This window comes from Euprymna scolopes, chromosome 2 (genome assembly GCF_053919585.1).
Source record: "Euprymna scolopes isolate OS-2025 chromosome 2, ASM5391958v1, whole genome shotgun sequence".
NCBI lineage: Eukaryota > Metazoa > Mollusca > Cephalopoda > Sepiida > Sepiolidae > Euprymna > Euprymna scolopes.
In genome coordinates, this window is record NC_136483.1 from 166000184 (window position 1) to 166023543 (window position 23360).

At 33.6% G+C, this 23360-nt stretch overlaps 1 protein-coding gene across 1 annotated transcript in view; it reads left to right on the forward strand.

Moving 5' to 3' along the window:
• LOC145298627 (jouberin-like) overlaps positions 1-23360 on the forward strand; it is a 146611-nt gene that overhangs the window by 44288 nt on the left and 78963 nt on the right. Inside the window, exons 11-16 of the mRNA XM_080144333.1 lie at positions 1601-1696; positions 4876-4983; positions 9936-10055; positions 12013-12074; positions 22232-22360; positions 22979-23033. Of these exons, the coding sequence (XP_080000459.1) occupies positions 1601-1696; positions 4876-4983; positions 9936-10055; positions 12013-12074; positions 22232-22360; positions 22979-23033 (570 nt within the window). The remainder of the gene's footprint in view (positions 1-1600; positions 1697-4875; positions 4984-9935; positions 10056-12012; positions 12075-22231; positions 22361-22978; positions 23034-23360) is intronic.

The window sequence follows — 23360 nt, forward strand, 5'->3', positions numbered from 1 at the left end:
CCCCTTAAAAACTCTTTTTGATCCCTTAAAAACTCTTTTAATTGGCTAAAGACCCATAAAAGAACGATCCATAAAAAATCCAATCATTTGCAGACCCCTTGCGCCACTCTGTGACTTTTAGTTTTGGAAGAGATAGAGTTTAAAAATATGGAGACAGACAGACAGACAGAGTTTTATAAATACTATTATGGTATGTGTTCTGCAGAATTGTCTGATCTATTCTCTGCATCCTTTGTTCCAGCTCGTTTTATGTATTGGTCTAGTGGTTTCCATCAATTTGCTGTTTTAATGCCTCATTGTAGTACAGCTTCATATTCCAGTATCTTCTTACTAAGATTGCAGGCTTGTGGAATTCTCTTATACTATATTTTCTTTCTATTACATTTCATAATGCAAAATCCCTGATAATCTTTTTTGCTTGTTTGCGCATTGAATGTTTTAGATGATGAGATGAACAGCGAATGATAAGAGGAGTGGAATAGATAGTGGTAGTGACAACAGCACAGAAGATTAAAAGAATAATGAAAACAAATATATGATGTAAATAAACGAAGAGGAGAGTAAGAGAAAAGAAAGAATAAAAAAGAGGAAATAGAAAAGAAAAAAATGTACAATATACATTAATGGAGACAAATGGATCGCTACCAATTTTTTCCTCAAATGCATGCGATTTTCAGCCATGATTTTTGCAAAGAAAGTCGCAGTCTGGATTGCTGTCCTCCGTCGCCATTTAATATTGCTACATCTCCAGCCATGTTATGCTCCCTCTTTTTGCTAGGATGCACTCGTGACTGCAAGTTGCACACTTTATCAGTTTTGCCATTAGTTTCCTCACTTGATAAAAATTTATTACGGCGTCCGGTGTCTGGAGCTGTTGTGTGAAGATGTTCAAATTCATTTTTTTTTTTTTTTAGGTCTTCTCTATTCTCCCTGAATTGCATGTAAGAAATGGTGGATTTTTTTTCCTCCTCCAATTGGTATCGCAATCCTCTTCTGCTGCTCGGGGTACATGTATGCATATGCGTGTTGAGTTGAAATTCAGCATGTGATGCTGTGATTGTTATGTCAACCTGTTGATGTTCCTTGAAAATCTGAGCTGAATGCTGAGTTTTGTCTGGTTCAAAGGATGCCTAAGTACGCATATTAATAAGGAGTAGCAAAATACCTTTTAATACGTTTTTTTGTTTTGATAAAACTTGTATTGTTCGCTTTGTATACAGCATAATCATATTGACCCACTGGTTTTCATTAGATCACAAAAGTTAAGCAATGTTGTGTCTGATCAGTACTAGGTGAGTGACCATTTAGGAATATCAGACATTGTATGTAGGAAGATGTTGACACCTCTCCGCAAGAACTGCTTCGTCATCTCCTCCAACTGGGATATGCCTGTGACTGGGGATTTCTTGTGAATTTAATATTCCCTTGACGCTTTGTCCTTTGGAAGAACCCTGTTCAACCCCTCTAGGATGAATGCCACTAGGATTCATACATTGTCCTATTTGTGAAATAAATACGTATTTCTTTTTTGTATAGCAAAACTCTTCCTCTTTCCGTATACATTGTAACCGTACTAATAAAGCAAAGTTTGCTTTTTCAGATTCTGGATTTTGTGGGAATGAACCAGGCCAGTCTACGTTATTCAAAACAAAAGCACGAATCTGGTTGGTACAAAATCGCCTGGGCTTTCCTCAAGGTAAAATATTTATTTTTTCCTCTTTATCTCTTTTCATATCTGCACTGCTAAGGCCATTCTATGTTTGTATGTACGCCATCACTTGACATCCCTTTTATAAAAAGACTAGCATGGGTTTCCGGCGTTGCACGAGTGTTTGTAGGTGGTGTTTGGGAAAAAAATCAGTAGTAGTAGGCAGGCAGGCTCGAACCTGTGACGTAAAAGTGGAAAAGAAAGTGAAAGAAAACCTAACATCTTACTGCTAGGCCATGATGCGACAGAAAGTGAAAAGCGTTCAAATTTAGCAATACCAATCAAAAAGTTGACTTGCAGAAATGGATAGTTAAGTGAATGAACATCTGGCTTTCTGACGTTTTATTTATTTGTTTCCCCACGATGTTGGGGAAAATCAGTGTTCAAACTTAGCGATATCAACCATCACACCATAGCGGATAGCAAAATGAAATCACGCACTTAAGTCTGGCTGTAGACCAGTTAAGCTTTTAGCTTTTCACAATATTTGTTTCCCCACGATGTTGAGGAAAACCAGCTCCCCCTCAAAAAGGGGAGCTCTGGCAGTGTCCAAATGAATAGCAATTGTCTGATATGAAGGGTTTCCCCAACATTAATCAAACCTAATTGCCTTTCTGGACGTTTTGGTAGGTAGGTAGGATTGAACCTGGTCAGACATATCTCGCAGTCAGCTTTCACTGCGAGGCTGTTATTTATTTATTTTTTTTTTCCCCAACTTTGGCTGTTTGTTTTCCCAAGATGTTGGGGTAGGAGAAACCAGCTCCCTATAAAAAGGGGAGTGTCCCAATGAATAGCAATTGTCTGATATAAACGGTTTCCCCCATCCCTGCCACGAGTGCCGGGGAACTGCTGATACAGATTCAGTTTCGCCTTTTTATAATGAATAGCGAAAAAAAGACGCAGAGATTAAAAAAAATCTTGAAAATAGCGTGTAAAAGTTGGGCAAATTAAAGATAGACGCGACCTCCATTTGTAACTCGTATATATCATGATTTGGACAGTATATAAAAAGTTTTAAGAATGAGTGAGCATGCCCCCCCTCCCCTCCAAAAGTCTTTGCCAGACATACACAAAAAGTGCACACACAAACACATTTTCGCTTTATGTATATAGATAGAATCATCCAACGTGCAATGGAAAAGAAAATATTTTTCCAAAAATCTTCCTCAATTTTAAGATGTTATTTTATATGAATATTAGTAGGGTTACCCGGTATTGCTTGGGATAAAAGTAATCTATTTCTATTAAAACTTCCATCTCCCTCCCTCTCTCCTATCCATCTCTCTTCCTTTTTCTCCCCAACTCCCTCTTTTTCCTCCACCCAGCACATTCTTCTCTAGCTTGACGTACACACATATATAATAGATTCCTCAAGTAATGAGTATACATTTTCTTTCTAAATTATAGAAAAATTATAATGCCGAAAAACTATCCCCCCCCCCTGCGAGCCCTCCAAGAATGAATAATTATTTTTAAACTTGGGATATTATTCATCTAGGACAACTTTTTGGGTCTTTGTTTTGCAGTTATTATTTTTAGCTAGATATACAAACACACATTCACACAGACAACTACCTTTTGTATAATAGACCAGTGACGCAAACCATGATGTTTGTAATGAATCACCGGCTTTCGTAAATCAAGCAGAGCCTGTCTGATATTTGAACATCTAACCAATTTATTGTGAGCATACGCTGTGCATAATGTCTTGGGAGTGCATTTGATGTTGTGCGTGATAGATGTTTGGCGCAAGAAAAAAAAGAAAAAATATCTCTCGATGAAGTCCAGCCACCCAAGAGATGTTTTCTTTGTTTGAAATAAAATAAGTATCTCATTAAATGGGAAATCATGTTGAAATCGACCTCCTTCAGAAAAGTGATTTTCCTAGATGGGCTCCAGATAAACATCCTTGAATGGACACTGTCTGACCATTATCTCTAGTGAATATTTGAGTGGTAGAATGGTGACCACTAACAAAAAGACTCCAGGAGATGTAAAGAGAGACAGTCAAAACTGGCGTTCAGAGGCAGAATTGGAGTTGTATCGTAGAAGAGGCACTTTGTTTATCCGAGGGCTCATGGTCAGTTGTACCTCTCCGGGCAAGGTGAACCTTTAGAGCTCTTAGCTAAAGGATTGTGCTAATGGGACTTGAATATCTGTGTTAGTTTAAAAATCTCATTTTGCAAAGCTGCTGTTCAGCTTGGGAAAACGAGTACGACTTGTAATCTCCAAGGAAAAATAAACATCTTTTGTTTTTTTCTTATGAACTGAACTTGTAGTTTTTTTCTTATAAACTGAACTTGTAGTTTTTTTCTTATAAACTGAACTTGTAGTTTTTTTCTTATAAACTGAACTTGTAGTTTTTTTCTTATAAACTGAACTTTTGTAGTTTTTTTCTTATAAACTGAACTTGTAGTTTTTTTCTTATAAACTGAACTTGTAGTTTTTTTCTTATAAACTGAACTTGTAGTTTTTTTCTTATAAACTGAACTTTTGTAGTTTTTTTCTTATAAACTGAACTTTTGTAGTTTTTTTCTTATAAACTGAACTTGTAGTTTTTTCTTATAAACTGAACTTGTAGTTTTTTTCTTATAAACTGAACTTTTGTAGTTTTTTTCTTATAAACTGAACTTTTGTAGTTTTTTTCTTATAAACTGAACTTGTAGTTTTTTTCTTATAAACTGAACTTGTAGTTTTTTTCTTATAAACTGAACTTGTAGTTTTTTTCTTATAAACTGAACTTTTGTAGTTTTTTTCTTATAAACTGAACTTGTAGTTTTTTTCTTATAAACTGAACTTGTAGTTTTTTTCTTATAAACTGAACTTTTGTAGTTTTTTTCTTATAAACTGAACTTGTAGTTTTTTTCTTATAAACTGAACTTGTAGTTTTTGTTTGAAGGAAGAATTCCTTTATGCAACATTGACAATCCAAGTGCACGTTCATATTCTATAACAAATCAGTTTTCTCAAAAAGCATGCAACAAGGACTTGAGCAGCTTAATACTCTGATGCAGGTGAACACAAACTGATTGCATTTATATTCAGGTCGGCCATTTGTATAGGTGACAAAATTGTATCAGCAAATAGATTAATCCTCATACTTGATTTCTTTATGCAACTCCACAGAAAATTGTTACATTATGCTATTGTTCTTTTTTCTTATTCAGGTTGTTGGTGCCAATAATAAAGTAAATACTGGCTCCAAAGTTCGATTACAGTTATTCGAGCCGATAAACACAAGCGTATTCATGCAGTCCACGCCTCTTATACCTGAAGTAAGAACCTTTTTCACTTAATAGCATGGTTTCCATTCAAACAAAGCAAATCTTTGGATTTGATTATCTACAGTCTAATCTTTGGGTTGCTAAGAACATTTTATTGTATTGATTCCAAAACTGTCATTGTTCACCGGCATGTCATCTTTTTTCTCTCAGTCTATATTAAAAAACTCAGATTAGTTTAATTTAAAAGAAATAAAACACAAGATCCAAAATTAGTCTTTTTTAATTCATGATAGCTACAGGGTGGAATGATAAAATTGTCGCCCTAGAAAAGACGACATGATTCCATTTCATAAAAACTTGTTTTCTTTTTTTGTTGCAGATCATCTACTAGTTGGCCAGTTGTGTACAAATCCCAAGAGTGATAGGAGCCTTCTATCATGTCTGAAAGTGACACAATGTTCAATGAGAGAGATGGGAGATGCACCGTTGTAAAATTCGTGTACTCTACTGATCCAAGTTATGACAACAGCAGCATTGCCAGCACCCTCAAAATGCATTGCTGGATTGTCATGAATAATAGGGACGTGCCCAGGATCAGCTATGGTCTTTGGTGTAGTTTCAAGTAAGGGCAACATCATGCCACTTCACATCTTTGAAGTCTTCTTGAAAGTCCACACCAACGTGTATCTGAATGTGTTGAAGTGTGTGCTGATCTCCTGGGTGTGGCAGCAGGACTTGATGACAAGTACAAAAAGACTCAGGCTTGGCTTCAGAAGGAGGTCTATTATTATGTATCCTTCTCTCAATGCCCCCCCCCTCTCCCGCCGGACTACTTTGTTTGGTTGTATGTTGAGAACATCACTAACATGACCTCTCACAACACCAAAGCCAACCTGATCACCGCCATCTGCCAAGTATTCAGCAAGCTACTGCCAGCGCTTGTGGAAAAGGCATACTCTCAGTTCTGACCTATATCGAGGCGGTGATTGAGGCTGAAGATGGCCACATTGAATAAATTTCAGCTCTACTACATAATCAAGTTACTTGAATTGATTTTTTTCAATAAAAATTTAAAAATAAAGCTGTAGTGTTCTTTTCTTTAAGGCAACATTTTCATCGTTCGACCCTGTATATCCCCAGCCTCTTACTCTCTACTTACACCAGTTCTGGGTTAAACAATATTAAAACTTGTGGTGATATTCCCTGTTGTTTATAATGGACTGTTCCAATCTTCTGTTTTATAGTTAGTTTTATTACGTTTGACTGTTTATAAATGGAGAGAAAAAAGTGATTGAATGAAGGGACAGCGATTGAGATTGTATAAAACAACATAGTGAGGGTGAGAGTAATAGATAGAAATTTTATAAGAAATGGTTGACTTGGTAAGTAAATTTCTAATTCGGGCTAATTAGAATAATTACAATGGATTTTTTTTCAAACATAGCACAGTCCCAATACCAAGGAATATTTTAACATGTATTTTGTGTGATTAACAAAACAAACGTTAATTAATTCAGCGTTAATATAATAATAATGTATATGTGTGTATGTAAATGTTTTTTTTTGTTGTTTTCATACTCTCAATATATAATAATCTTGCTTCTGTAAAGATGGATTGATGCAAGTTCCATATGATATCTTGTGAGGTATGTGTTCAATCTATATCAAACATGCATATGAAAGGTGTTGCAAGCAAGAACTATTTGGCAGATTTTAAATAGAGTTAAATTTTAATTGTTTTTTTTTTGCTTCAAATCTACTGTTCTTCTTTAAACTTACTGTCAGTGTCAGTATTAATATTTTCTTAATTTTTATGCATGTTTATGATTAAAAAAATTATTTTAAATTAATTTTATTTTGTGCTCATTATATATATATATATATATATATATATATATATATATATATATATATATATTTAGTGGAAATGGTAATTAATAAAAACTGAAGAAAGTGCTCAATACTGTTGTAGAGCAAATATGCGTTTTATTTTTTATTACCATATCTTTCTGTTAAGTTACATTATTGTTTCAGCTACCCGGCCGTTTTTTTGGCCGTCTGTAGCTTCCTCAGACTTAAAAAAATGGCCGGTTAGCTGAAACAATAATGTAACTTAACAGAAAGATATGGTAATAAAAAATAAAACGTATATATATATTTTTATATATATATATATGTGTGTGTGTGTGTGTGACACTGTTTTGCATGCATGATGCCATTTAAATAGTTATTTTGCTCAAATTTTGGTACATTCTATTTGAAGGTTAGTACTTTATAGAAATTATATGGATTTGGATTAAAAAAAAATTTTTTTTATTAATGATGCCATCTACATGTCAGGCCTAGGACTTTAGTAGTGTGTCATTTTTACAAGATCATCTGTAAAAAAAATTAATATATGTTGTAGGAACAAGCTTTGGGAACATATACCAGAAAGAATTGTTAGAAATAAGCTATACACCATTCACTGTAACTATGCAATTCATGCGTGTACTTAGAAAATGTTTAACCCTACAGTAAGCAAAGGTGTAACTCATGAAAAAGAACTAAAAAAAAAAAAATGTCTGATAAATATACACCATTAACCAAGTGCAAGCGAGATGAAAGCAGTTGAATGAAAACGGGCAGTTAGAATCCTAAAAAGATCTCTCTCTTTTTTTGTTTGTTTTACTTGGGAGTCACTACTTATCAAGTCCCGAAGGCCACTCGAGGATAAGGGCTAATGAATGTAAGGTGGTAGTGAAGTAATCATCAATGGTGTAAATTGGGTAGAATTTGATTATTTATGGGGACGGCTCAACAAGAATTTGTTTACATTGGATTTGAAGGCTACTATGTTGTATTAAACCGGGAAGCAGGCCAGCAGAACAGTGTTCCACAGGCGGACAGTTCTGGGAAAGAAGCTTGTTCATGGAATCTGCATTTAGATTTAAGCACAGATAAAGAGTGGGGAAATTGTATACAGTGTTTTTTTGTGAAAGTTTGGCAAAGGGGGCGGTAGATTAAAGTTTAATTGAGCACTTGCCATGAAAATAGAACAGAGACAGTTTGTGTTTCTAAAATAGTGAATAAATGCCTGGTATTAAGTAGAATGTCTCATTCCTAGCAAAACCAACGAGGAAAGAGAATTGAAAAAATAATTAAGACATTCTTCTGTCACAATTAAAAGTTTGTATTATTCTGATGGATCTGTTTTTTTTTTTTTTTTTTTTTTTAGTGATATATAAACAGTTTTTTTAATCATTGCTTTTTTTGTATTTTAATTTTCGCTTTCCTATGCAGTGAATTTATTTTTGTTTTTTTATGTCACCCCTCCCTTTTCTTTTTGACGGGTCACATTTTTATTTATTTTATTATTTTTATTTATTAAATATTTAAATACTTTATTTAAATGTTTTGAAAATATTTTTATGCACATAAAATTTTATCTATGGACGCATGTTTCTGGGTCTAACCAATAATCAGCATGGATCAGCTGTAAGCAAGGATCAAATTCACAATAACACTTATTGGGATTCCCAAACGTTTGAGGTAACAAAGTAATGTGACGACGTCAAGAAGAAAGGAAAAACAAATACAGAGTTAAATGTTATGAAAAAACTGTATTTACAAAAAGGAAAAGAAAGGTGTTGCAAACAATTGGGTTTGCGGGAAACTTATCTCACAGATGTGATGTGTCCGTTTATCAATTAAATCTTTCCTGTGTCCTTAGTTGGTATGAAAGAGAAAAGGTGCGGCCTTGGTCTGTGCTGCTATTACGGCTATGGACTCCACGTGCGTCCCGTATTTCTGGTGGCGGAGAGCTGGCGAAATGGATGTACTCGCAATCAGGTCCCAACCGCAAAGAGGCCGAAAGTTCGAAGGGGCCGCGCAAATAGGGGTTGGGGAGGAAACTAGAATGGCAGCCCGTGATTGGTTGTTTTTCATCCAATCACAGGGCACCACACTAGTGACTCCGTAATAATTCCAATACACTATCAACAGTCAAGCGTTTTACCTATGAGCTATGAAACCATGTCAGATTTTATGCACAATTTTTTATCACTTTTAATTTTCGCTTTCCTAAGTTACCCCCCTTTATTTTCATTTTTTTTACGTTGACCCCTCCCCTTTTTTTTTACGTTGACCCCTCCCCTTTTTTTTTACGTTGACCCCTCCCCCTTTTTTTTTTACATTGACCCCTCCCCTTTTTTTTTTGCGTTGACCCCTTTCCCTTTTTTTTTTTTTTTTGACAAGATATACTTTTATATATTTTACTATGTTTATTTATTAAATATTTTATTTAAATATTTTTTCTTATGGACAATATACATTTAAAAATGTTATTTTGCCTTCTAATTTACATACATGTTTTTGATATGTTCAGACACTATAAAAATTAGATGGCAATGCTCTCTCTTAAAGCATAACAGAGACGTAAGAGAGTGGTTGAATCGACATAAGTAGGACGAGTGATTTATTCGGTTAATTACAAATTACAGTTAAGTAAAAGAATTCAAACAGAATTTTCTAAATGAATTGGCGAGTTCAAATATTTAAAAACAAGATTCTTGTCAGGAATTCCTCTTATATTAAAAAAATATGTATGATGTACGTACTAGTAAAGGAATGAAAATGTCATATTCCCAAAATTATGTAAATTGATAACTAAGTTTTATTTTTAACTAAGAAAAGCAAATGTTATGGGTAAACAAAAAGGGACTGTTTTGCATTGCTATCTGGAAGAAACAAGGACAGATAACTCCACAATAATTCAAACTTCTGAGATAAGCCTTGTAATGCCTACAATTTCATTGCTTAAAAATGATTTTTTTTACAAAAACAAAACAACGTGATGAATTTATGTAATTTTTGGAATATGATCTTTTTGTTTAATCACGCGTATATATATCATACAGCTTTTTTTATTTTTGCTTTTTAATGCAGGGAGAATTCTGGACAACCACTAGAAGAAAAAATACAAAAAACGCCTTTGCCAATAAAATATTTTTGTTTGTTTAAAGGTTTATAACTGGTGGCGAAATTATCATCATATAAATTATCCGTCCACTTTATATGTGACCGTGAAGTCCATTATTATGCCACAGGAAATGAATCAAGGATTGGAAACAGCTTCACAGCAGGTAAGAGAAATATATATATATATATATATATATAGAGAGAGAGAGAGAGAGAGAGAATAAATAACAAAAAGTTATATCCCAAAATTCATGGTGTTGACCATCTTATAATTTATTCCTTTAATTCAGTTGACTTATACAATTCTTGACAGTATCTGTATTGTATAAGTCAACTGAATTAAAGAAATAAATTATAAGATGGTCAACATCATGAATTTTGGAATATATCTTTTTGTCATTTATTCTCTATATTGCTCTCATGTTTAAATCTCGGTGTCCAAAATTGGATGAACTCATTTATGCACAATCAAATTTACATAGGTCTGAATTAATAAAAACAAATGATTCTTAGATCAATCAGAGGATTTTCTGAATTTATTCAAAATGAACTTTCTGGGAACCACTTAAATCCTTTAAAAAGCCAGATTTTTCTTCAATAAACCAGTTGAGCCGAAATCAATGGACCAGCATCCTTGGCACCCTTTTGTCAGGCTTTTAGCTTGCTGGCATGTTAATTCATGCATACTCACATTTAGAAAGTCTCTCTCTCTCTCTCTCTCTCTCTCTCTCTCTCTCTCTCTCTCTCTCTCTCTCTCTCTCACACACACACACACAAAAAGTAAAAAAGAATGTTTTTAAATATTACCATTAATATTATTATTTATGGTGTATTTTTTCTTTTTTTCCTTTTTTCTTTTCTTCCTTGTCTTATAATCTTTTTATTAATGTCTGTAGTAATAGTAATTGCAGAGATATGCCAGATGGCAGACTAAGTGGCTCATTTTTGACCATGACAAATTTGAGTAAATTCAGATCCATTTTTATAACCAAATAATTGTAATTAATTTTATAGCCTATTTTTCACATAGATATTCAGAAATTGTTAATCTGAACTATTTTTGCAGATTGACACAATACACAATAGAATGTCACTTTCATAGTTAGCGGCTGTCACACACACATACAGATATCTTCCTTGATAGGTTTATATTTTTCTTTTTTATTATATTTATCTTTTGTTTCTTAACCTCCTCGTCTTTCTGTCTTTATTTCTATATTTCAACACAAATCATAATCCACACCCCTTATCTGTCTTCACATACATTTTAATTTTATTCCTCATTCCTATTTTTAATAGCATGTGATAAAACCTTCTGATAATAATTTCCTATGATGCTGAATATCTGAAATATTTTCATTGCAGACTTAGCTTTCTATATGCTGTATCGCCTGAAGAGGTCTCTAGTTACAAGTAACTAGCTGACCAAAACATGCTCATCAATGTGTAGTGACATACCAATGCTTATGTAAAAACAAACAGAAAGAATATATAATGTGTGTATAATCAACAAACTATATACCAGCTCTGTCCTGCATTGAGCACTCTTTAATAATCACACAAGTTTCATTGGATTTACATCTAGGAAGCCAATCGATATAACCATTTTATACACACACATATATACATATGTGTGTGTGTATATAATATATATATATATATATATATATATATATATATATATATATAAAGAAATTTCCACATTTTATGAAGCATTATCCCTGCCTCTGAATATTTTATATTAGAAACTGAAAAACCAGTACAAAACAGATACAATGCAAAAACTCATTTTTATTTATAACTAGCAGATGTATCTCGCACTGCCTTGTATTAAACATAACGTTTAGTTCTTTTAAAAACCTGAAGTAAAAAAAAAAACAGAAAGAAACTGAGACATATGCATGCAAGTATTATGTTTTTTTTTCTAAAAAGTTCATTTCTCATGAGTAAAAAAAATACTCAAGCTGAGATTGAAACCAGAACCTAAAGATAGTGAGCCAAGTATGATAACAATGAGGCCAGCTTGACATGATCTTTAAAAAGTGTTAGATGCGATTTTCAAGCATGCTCCATACTGTATCAGCATCTAATTCTTTTTTTTTTATTAATGGATTAATTCAGGAGCAAGGAGTTGGCAACCCAACAGAAATGAAAAATGGTGGTACACAAGGAATCTCACCAATGTAAGTCCATATTTAAAGAATTTTCTTAGATTTTTGCTGGATTTTCTTCATAAGATTTCTTTTTTTGTTTTATGTTTGGGAACTTTTTGAGATGAGGATTAATGATTTGTCTTATTTGAGTTATTTCAACTACTATTCTCATCTTGGGTGTTATATATATATATATATATTACACTTGAGAGTCACCACTTATCAAGGCCTGAAGACCACTCGAGGATAAGCGTCAATGAATGCAATGTGGTAGTGTAGTAATCGTTAATGGTGTGAATTGGGTAGAATTTGATTATTTATGGGAACGGCTTAACAAGAACTTGTTTACGTTGGACTTGAAGGCTACCACGTTGTATTCAACTCGGAAGCAGGCCAACGGAGCCATAATCCAAAAGTGGGTAATTCTGGGAAAGAGGCTTTGTTCATGGAATCTGCGTTTAGATTTAGGTACAGATAGATTCACAGCATTTCAGCGAATAGAACTTCTTGTCCTCTTGAGGCGTATCTTTTCAAATTTGGGAAACGTGGATAGAAGATTTAGAATTGTTATGTTGAACCGAGGAGCCTGGATCAAAACTTCAAACTGAATCCTTTTGTTGGTTGGCTGTTTTTGTTTTACAGCATATCAACCCTTTTCAGGTTATTTAATGCCAAATCCAAAGATTTAAGAAAAAATTTTTAATAGAATATATTTGTTGTTTTCAAGTCGGTTTCTATTTAATCCATAGTTGGGACCCTAACAGGTACTACCACTCCGGGTCAGAGTGGACCTAGGAGCAATGGCAATTAAAAAATGGCTTCACACTCCCCAAAGCCCGCAAGGTGGGGCCTCACCACTGGATATAGTTTAAGGTTATATCCAGGATCAACTGAATCCTTTATTTAATCTCATTCATGACCAGATAGAAGTTTTAATTTGGTTATGTTATTACTGCATGTAACTTCAACCTTCAGAAGATCATCACTTTTTTTTCTAAGAGTATGTCATTGCTTATTAAGATGTAAGGGCCACTCGAGGATAAGAATTATTGTTGGGTAGACTGAGACAGCACCTTGATGATTAGTAATGGCGGAACTTGTGTAAGGTTAGATTATTTATAAGAACAGATCAATAAGAACTTAGCAAATTTTTTTACACCATTGTCGTTTAACCCCTAAAAAAAATGAAAATCTACTTTTTTTTTTGCCTAATACACTTAAACGTCCTTTAAAAATAATATGAAAGAAGAAATTTTGAAAAAACAAAATTTAGAGTGGGGTTCACTTTCTTATATAAATTTAATGTAAAATAAGCACCTACTTCTTGTCCACCTAGAGTTCAACAAGACATGTCACCCCTGGCATTTTTTCAAGTTTGATGACTGAGGGCTGGAAAACATGACAAATTCAAATTTTTTTTTTTGCAAGAGGAGGGGGAAGAGAATTACATTTGAAACATAAAATAACGATAAATTTTATATAAATTTTTTTGGTGGGGAGGGAAAATCAAATTCGGGTAAATTTTTACAATCTAACCCAGCATAGTTTTATCGGTCAATGTGGCCTGGTTGTCCCACTGAAGACTTACCTGCAAAGGATGTTTATTGAAAGCCATTCTTAACATGAGGAGGTTGGGGATGTTTATTCCGAAAGCAGTTCTTAACATGGGCAGGTTGGAGGTGTTTATACTACGCTGGGTTAGGTTTTAAAAAAATACCCAAATTTGAAACCTAAAATAACATGAATTTAATTAATTTTTGGTAAATGTGGTCTGATAGACTAACATTCAATCTACCTTTAAAAACTTATTTTCAAGGGTTTTTTGGGTGTGCTGAAAACGAATATCACATTTAAAATTGGAACCGGCAACTAGTTTTCATGATATTGCAAACATACTTTTCTGTATGTTTCATATAGTAATGTAACGTGGCGGCCATATTTATTTATGCAGTGCGCAGAAACGGAAGGGGGGGGCGATGTAAAGAAATTACAAGATAATGAGGAGTTCATCTTTTTGTTTTTATTAAAAATAACCAAAAAAAAGTGAAATAATAAATAAATAAAATAAAACATAATTTCTAGGATTTTTCAGGTGTGCTGAAAACGAATATCACATTTAAAGTTTTCTGCAAATAAGTAGTTTTCTGGATGTTAAGCAGTGTAATTCTTTGTTATCCATTGTTGCACGCGCAGACATTTGCTTATGGAATTTTTGTTTTAGGCACTGATAGAGAATAAAGGAAATTATTTACTGTTGTTGTAGCTCGACAAGTATTTGTTGCAAATGTTTTGCAGGAGAGAGCCATAGATTGGAGCTCAGTCAAGCACCTGCCATGAAAATAACAATAGAGCAGAGATAGATTTGTCTCTTCTGTGAGAAAGAGGAAGTGAAACAGTCCACTAGATTTTGAAAATGGTTTTGTACTTTATCAAGGCAGAAAATAGTGCTTTAAGCAGCTCCTCCTCAGATGTAGCAACAATACTCTAACTTCGGACATATTAGGCTCTTGTATAGGTAAAGGACTGTATCAGGAGTAAGATACTTTCTGAAGTGCTAGAATGATCCAACTATTTTTTTAGTGGTTTGGCAGTCTTACATTTCGGGTCAGAAGAGAAGGTCAGTCCCAGAAGTGTGTCAAAACAGGTTCTTCCTCAAGACAATAGCTGTTCATTTCATTTGAGGCCAAGTGGGGATCAGAGTGCAGGTGGTGAACTAATTGTTGTTACTTGTTATACCAAGTGTCTATGTGTATATTCTGTTGTAAATTTGCAGAACCTTAAACCTAATCTGAGAAGCGTTGGGGAACAAGGGAGAATGACACTGGTTGGTTGCTAAGGACCCTTGTGGATTATTCCCCTTTGGACAGAGAGACCCCAGACTAGTAGAAGAGAGAGAGTAGTGTTCAACATACTGGGCAGGATTTTACGTGGCCGAATATAAATAAACTCCATCTTAGATTTGAAACATACCATGTATTGTAGAAACCAGTACAAATGGTGAGGAACAAGCCTTTACATTGTATGTTATTTTAGGTTGTGTTGTAAATCCATTTTACATTTTTATTTTTACAATTTTCTTATTGTTTTGTTCTAGTTGGGGATGGTGCATCCTACCAGATGTCAGACATTCACCTGCTATCTCATGGATTCCAACCATGAGATCTTTTTAAAATTGTAACTGTCCCTTTCAGTGTAATTGTTTGAATCTCTCTTGCACTTGGTTCACTGGGTATATTTGCCAAGTAGTTTTTGAAATTCTTTTTCCTGAGTTCGGTTACTCCTTTAATTATTGGAATGATGGAGATCGTCCGAAGATTACAGTTTATTTTCGTGTCATACATAAGATCTTTGTCTTTTGTTGACTTATTTCCAACTTTTCTTTCTGGTACATGTTCTGCATTCGATAATCAAATTTTTACAGATGTTTGAATGGAGATATTTACGCACTCCAAGAACCTTACAGCTGCATGTCGGATTGCTCATACTTCTGTGTGGCAGAACGTATATTTGTTGACATTGCTGAGACCACTCATATTCTTAAAAGCATTGGTCATCAAAACTTGATCTTGGGCAGCCATTACAATCATCTTCCTGATAACAGTGTACTGATCCTCTTTTTAGCCAGTCTATAGAGCTTTCATTATATATTTCTGGGTGAATTCATCTTCTAAATACTTAGTATGCTGTCAGTATGTAATTTGGTCATAATTTTTCCCTTATTCAATGTGTTCCATAGCATTGCAACATTTAGTATGTTTTCCTCTACAAAAAATAGTTAACAACTTATTACTATGCATTTTTTTTCAAGAAATTCTGTCTAGGTTTAAAAACATGCACCTGAAGAATGTTGAGAGTTACATTGGCCAAAACATTGTAAAAATAATAATTAATGATGATGGTGATCATCATTATAGCATTTCACTCCATCATGAGGCCCATTGTCAGGTAGTGTCTGAGGCATCCCTTGGATTCACGTTGGAGCATGCCTCATTTAGGGGACAGTCTGTGAACATATGTGAGATGATCTGCACATCGGCACGGCAGATATATCAAGTGGTCTGTACGTAGTCTCACATGTGTAGGTTGTGCTGTGTTTTGGCAACCTTCAGTTGGGTCCAGTTGAGTGTTACTCTTTACGGGGGAGTTCATAGCCTGCTGTGAGGTCTTCTTTCAGTGCGAGAAGAGCTTCGTTGTTGTTGTCTTTGACTCATTTCAGTAATACAAGCAGAAGAACAACTAATGATGAGAATAGGAGTCCAACTAATCCAAATAATACATTTTTTTTCTTATCTCAATCTCACTATGCATCTACCTATCTACTCAAATGTCAGTCTATGCACGTCTTTTTTTCCATATTTATATATGCATATATCATTCTCTCTCTTTTATATATATTTGTGGTATTTGCACAGCGTTGCCCATGATTATTGCTTGTCAGAAATAATTGCAAATACAGTCATATTTACACTTTTTGTCTAAATAAAAAAATTAAAAATAACATTTGCAATTAATAAAAAAAAACTGTTAGTACAGTGACGTTTTTTTTTTTTTTTAAAACAAAAAAAAAAAAGACAACAACAAATGAACAAACTTTTTTTTTGCAGAAAAGTGTAAAATAGTAAACAGCGTTAATAAATGGAAACAAATTCATGTCTTGTAAATTTAAAAATTACAAATAAAATAATTAAAAATTTTAAATGTTTTTTTAATTAAATTATTCATTGAGATATTCTTTGTTTTAGTTTTAGTTTTGTCTTAGGAAATGAAGAAAATCCCTTTAAAAGATTAAGTTTGCATCTTCATGTCCTAATATATTTCAGTTACTTCACAAACCTAACTGATAATTGACCCTAGTGATCTCAAATGTAAATCGAAATAAGATTAAAGTGGTGGCTTTAGATTTTTGGTCCCCCGGCAAAAGGAGGGTGGACCTGTAAAATCAACCTTGTCCGTTTGTCAGTCCATCTGTCCACACTTTTCTCAATAACTGCGCCTTGGATTTTTTTGAAATTTTGCACAAACATTAAACATGATATGAGTAAAAAAGTGACCAAACGGATTTTCCGGGAAAACTTCGATTGCTCCCCCTAAGGGTGCTTTTTTGGTTAAAATGGCTAAAATTGACACTTTCGTGCTTATCAAAAAAAATTGATGCCTTGAATTTTTATAAAACTTTCTGAAAAGTTGTAACTTAACCGATTTCTATATAATTTTGTTTGTCTATACTTCGCGATAACTCTTAGGTGTGCCCCAGGGGCTGTTTTAGAGCTAATAAAAACACTCCATTTTTGGGACTATTTTACCATATTTGTTCAAAATTTTCTGTGTATGTCTATTTAGCAGTTTTGCATGGTGCTGAACTAAAATTAAATATGTGAAAGCCTTAAGGACTTTTGGGGCTAAATGGTGGTGGTGGGGGCCAAATGATGGATTTAGTAATTTCTTTTTTTGCATGGTGCAGAACTCAAATTTACATATGTGAAGGCCTAAAACTGCACCGTTTGTTAATTTTTCCATTTTCACCAAGATTTGACATCCCCTGGGGACTTTTGGGGCTAAATGTGGGGGCAGAGGACAAATGCTGAACTTAGTCCTTTTTTTTATGCCTCGTTCACTGTGCACTCATGGGGAACCATGCATGCTTCACTTGTTTTTTTTTAAACCCTTCCTAAAGTTTATTTCAATGTTCTAATTGTTAACATGTCAATTTCTAAAGAGTACAAACATTGACTTTGATGTGTAGAGAAGATATAATATCTATTCTTTCTATTCTAACTTTCATCATTTTCTCTTTAATTCTCAACTCAAAAACTTAGCCTCCTTTACTTCCTTCTTCCCCCCCCCCACATTCTCAACTGCTTCGTTTTGCATAACAGCCTCCTCTTCCCCTTCTTGGCTGCTTCATTTTAAATGACAGTCCCTCTTATCCAATTCTTTACATTATTTTTTTGTCTTTCAAAGTCATCCTTGCAATAATGATGTTCCAACTCTCTACTTTTTAAAAAATTTTATTTACAAAATTCAATATTTTATGGGTTTTTTTTAATATATTTTCAAATTTAAAATAAAAATGCAAAAACAATTGTTGTAATTAGTGACATTTTCTATGGAAGAAGAAGAACAACAACAACTTTGAGTTTCGAAAATAGAAGTTTCTCAAAATAAAATAAAATAAATCTGCAACAATTTTAGTTTATAAAGAAAAAATCGTATTTCAATAATAATTTCATTGTGTTTACTTGAGAAAAAAAATCAAATTTTTACAATGATATAAACTAGCGAACGTACCTGTTGTATAATTGTAAATACCTAATGGTTACTGAGAAAGAAATCTATCTTACTTGTTTGTTAGCTTGTTTGTTCCTGTGCATACTGGATGATGTCTCAAATAGGACTATTTAAACCCTCTCTCTCTCTTATATATATATATATATATATATATATATATATATATATATATATATATATATATATATATATATATATATATATATATATACTAGCTGGATGCCTGGAGGTACTTGGTCATATAATACTCTTAAACATGATATTTTAATTCATGCAGATTGAGTATGTATTATTATAGAATCAATCCGTTATTGAATATTATATATTACGAGGAATAATTTGCCCAGTGGACTAATTCACAAAAAAAAAATAATAATAATAAATAAGTTTAAGTAAAAAAGAAATCATTTTCTACTGGATCCTGAGCCATTCTGGTATCAGAGGTAATGAATGAATGGATTCAGTAGCAAAAACTTAAATCTCCCAATTGATGCAAATTTCAAAATTTAAATTTTCCATACACAGATCTTAAAAAACATATTAATGCATACACAACAGAGAAATGGCAAACTTACTGGAATGAACATCCTAACAACAAACTTCACAAAATAATGCCAAAAAAAAAAAAAAAAAAAAAACAAGAACAAAATACGAAACTAAAGAAAAGAAGTCAAACTAACAAGAATAAAAATAGGCCATACACATTTAACCCACTTATATCTCCTAAAAAAAGAAAGCCAATCCATTTGTATACCTTGTCAAACACAACTGACAAACACATACTAACTAAATATACTGATTTTGTAACAGCAAGAAATCATTTCTACAAAGAAAGAAATATTTAGGATTTATTCAATAAAAACAATCCCCACATCATACTTTCATATCTTAAAAAAATTGATTCTATAATAATTGGCCTTTATCAAAAAATTTAAAAAGAACCCTATACAACAGCTAGAGCAGAGGGCAAAGCTTCCCTGAACCCATAGACACTCAGCATAAAATAACCCAAAGGGTTGGCATGCCGTAAAACCCAACAAAACAAACAAACAAACTGTGCTAAATGTTTGTAGGGGTCAAAAAGGGTTGCTATGACATTATGAAATGTGAATGTTACTTTTTAACTGTGTCCTTACATTTAAAAGTTCTTGGACCCACACGCTGTGTGGTACTGTCGCAATGGAACAAACAAATAAAAATCCCACTCTGCATTTTTTCTTAGATACAAATGAAATACATTTATTCATTTCATTATATTTTCAAAGTCTTTTCGCACACACATATGCTTTTTAAAAGTCTCTATCCCTGCCAGCTCATGCTGGTGCCGGCCAGTACTTCTCTTGCCCTCAACTTTCACATGCCATCTTGCCCTACACTCAACTTGCTTCTCTCCTGACCAGGTTGTGTATTTTCTCTCTTTTTCTTGTGATGCAAGCTCATGCACACTTGCTAATTTGCATTGTGCTTTAACAGCTGTTGCTAATATTTTCGCAAGCCAGCTATCCTACACCTGCCGCTGATTTTCTCACGCATGCTTATACACGCTCTGTTACAATTATCTGTGGATAAGAAAGACGGTCACGGGCCTGAGATTAAATGAACTGTCTGTTAACTGGGTTACTAGAAAATATGCACTTGATTAAATGACTGTATGTGAAATAGAAAGAGTTGATATGCCATAATGTGAACAGAGTAAATAAGTTTAACAAAAAATTATAAACATTATGTGAGCATATTTAACACCCCATCTGGTGTTAGTATATATATATATTAATACGATAGCGTGTGTGTTATTTTCTGTGACACACTTACATCCGGGTCGTTTAATTGTTATGGACTTCCACTTCTTGTCATAAATAATTTTACCAAGGATTCTTCATAAGTTTTGGTTTCGGTTTTGGCTGAAGGAATTCAAGTTATATATCTATATATAAACGAAATTTTGGGGTCGTCACCAAAATCTGTTTTTTAAGGTAACAAATTAAAGGAAAAAAAGGGGAAAGTAAAGTAGAATGAGCAAATGAAATCACAGACCCGAAATGAGTTTAAAATGGTCGGAATTTATTTAAAGAAAATAGTTACGGTTGCTTATATTTTCCTAAGCTCAGTTTTTAAAAACCTGTAAGTAACATGAAATAAAAAATAATACAAATTCAAAGAACAATCTTACTTGACAGAAAAGCTGAAATAAAAGACACATACAAAATAGAAAATATTCTTTTTTTCAAGTCTTTCAACAAAAAAAGTTCCTTTCTCTCTTTTTTTCTGAAAAGAAAAACATGCACATTGCTAGGTTCCTTTAAGGCTTTTTTTCTTTTTCTCTCTTCTTCTGTCTCTTTTTTTAAACAAACAAAACCTTCAAAAGGTTTAAAAGTAAAGCTCTCTGAAAAAGGGGATTTCTTATTCTTTTTTTCCCTCTCTCTGAAAGGGTTGGTATCTCTCTCCTTTCTTTTGAAATAATTCCCTTTTCTCTGAAAAGTGTGGTCTTGCTATTTCTTCTTCCGTTAGAAAGAGGGACAAAGAAATAAATCACTGTTTACGAGTCTCCTGTCCACAGCTTGTAATAATTAGTGACAAGCTCTGTCACAATTCTTACGTCGGTTTCCTTTCTCTGAAAGGGGTTAACGTCTTCAAGAAATGGTGTTTTTGGAAACACCAATTTCAACCTCTCAATAAAGGCCTTCTACCCTTAAGGACGGTTGAGAATTTTACGTCGCTTGCTGGGCCCGACAGAATTCCAAAAAACAGGACTTCACTATCCAAAGTCTTCTTTGGAATTGATTTGAAAATGGCGGAAGAAAGATTTCTGGAATTCACTTCACAGCCCAACCAATCAGCATTAAGCAATGCTGATGGCTACCAAGAAAAAAAAGGAAAGGCATTAACAGAGAGAGAGAGAGTGGGGAGAGAAAAATGTCCACGAGGACTTAAATGAAAATTACATAAAAAGGGAGAGAGAGAGAGAGAGAAAGAGAGAGAGAGAGAGACGCATCCACATTAGCCAGCTGAAAAGGGTTTCAATTCAAACGACTGCTGGACAACAGAGGCCAAGATGAGAAGGGTAGGGGTTAGGTGATTATTACAGGTTGGCCAAACACTGACACCCCCCACCACTTCCGTTTGCACTGTGGTTGGTGACGTTGATAAAAAAATAAAATTTTGACAATATATATTTTTCATAAATTTTTATTTCGGTTTCGCTTCAAGCTAATGCACCCAAGTCATATGGATATATTTTTTTTATCTTTGAAATCGCAACTTTATAATATATAAAAATCGATAGAACATTAACTCTATAATGATATATATGAAATCTGCAAGAATTAAAATATCATATTTAAGTGTACTTTACGACCCGGCTTTGCCGGGCAATGGTGTTAGTTTAGATAAATACTTTTGTAGTTTTAACAATAATATCAGAGTGTCGCCATTTACACTGAACATCTACGCAATGCCAACATCAATATATTACATATGAATGAGTCTCCTGTGGAATTTCCACAGGTCCCACTAGTATCTTATATTATACTATGCATAATTTATGATTTGCTATAAGTTAACTAAAATCAAACTATCGAATACATGCAATCTGAAATTATCACCAGAGATTAAATTATAGGTGAAGTTTAATATCAGGAACTTAATTTGACTGGGCATGTTTGCTGCTCATCCTTGGTCTGTAATGATAACATTGTCTATCCTACTCTTAACTAGAATCATCTCAGTAACCACAATACCACATTTACACTAGGAGCTGTCCTACTTAAGATATCTCCAAATTGATCGAATACTACACTTTGAGCCGAACTAAAAGCAATGTTATTTCTATGAATGTTTTGCTAATTCTTTTTTTTTGTTTGATTGTTTGTTGCTATGTATATTTATATCTTTCGTTTCAGAGAAAAACGACCTCTGTCTACTTGGTCAAAGCTGCCTGGTCAGACTTGCCGTGTCCCCAACTCTGCCATTTTAACCTTGAAAGCAGGACGTGGTGGCTGTTACACAGTTAAATTCTCGAATGATGGCAGGTCAGTTTGTTTGCAAATTTATGTTTTGTCTGTTGTTTGTCATTTCCTAGCAGCCGGTTTTGTACGGATGGCAAATTCATAGATGAAGAAATGGTCTCCATTTATTCACTGTGTTGATGCTGCATCGTAAATATAACTTCCTTTCTTTCCATGAATTGCAAACTTGTGGAACTCCCTTGCTGTTTGCTGTCTTCCTCCTATAACCCTGGTCTTTTGTGATGATCATTTTTTGTTTTTGTTACGTCATTGTATAAGTGATTGGGGCCCTATAATTAGATATTGAGTACATTAGTAAGTACAGTTCATTTCCCCTGCCTATGTAGTTAACAATACCTGGCCGTCTCGACACAGGCTTAAAAGACTCTTGCCATCATGGACCACACGTTCATCTAAAGCAGACACATGCTTTTTTTTTTGTCCTTACTACATGGTGCCTTTTTTCTCTCTTCTTCCATTATGATGTTACATCATGCACCGGCATGGTCATTTGCATAAGTGTCTCATGCGGCTGCTGCTGCTGCTAACAGCGGCTCTGTTACACAATTGTGTACTTTTATTTTGAATTATTTTTTTTATTATTTATTCCTTAATTTGATAATATCTTATTATTTGTTCCAGGAGTTTAGCATGTGGCTGTAGCAATCTTAAAGACTTTCCCATCTTTATATATGAGGTTAGTAAAAAAAAAAAAAAATTTCATACTATTTTTTATTGATAGTTATGTGTAAAAAACAAGCGGAGAAATTTTTAATATAACATTTGCTTTATAACACAAAAACATTTAACACAATCGAAAAATAAAAAGTAATATATATATTTTTTTTACTTAGGTCGACGGCTGATTCAGTAAACCTGCTGCCAGGGAAGTTGTATGAGAGTGAAAGAGAATTAGATCATTGTACACTGATGAGAAATATTTAAAATTATTTTTGGTCAGAGAAGAATTTAAAAAGTAATTGCCATTTTGTATGAGCAGGTTCTTCCATAGATTTTTTTTCAG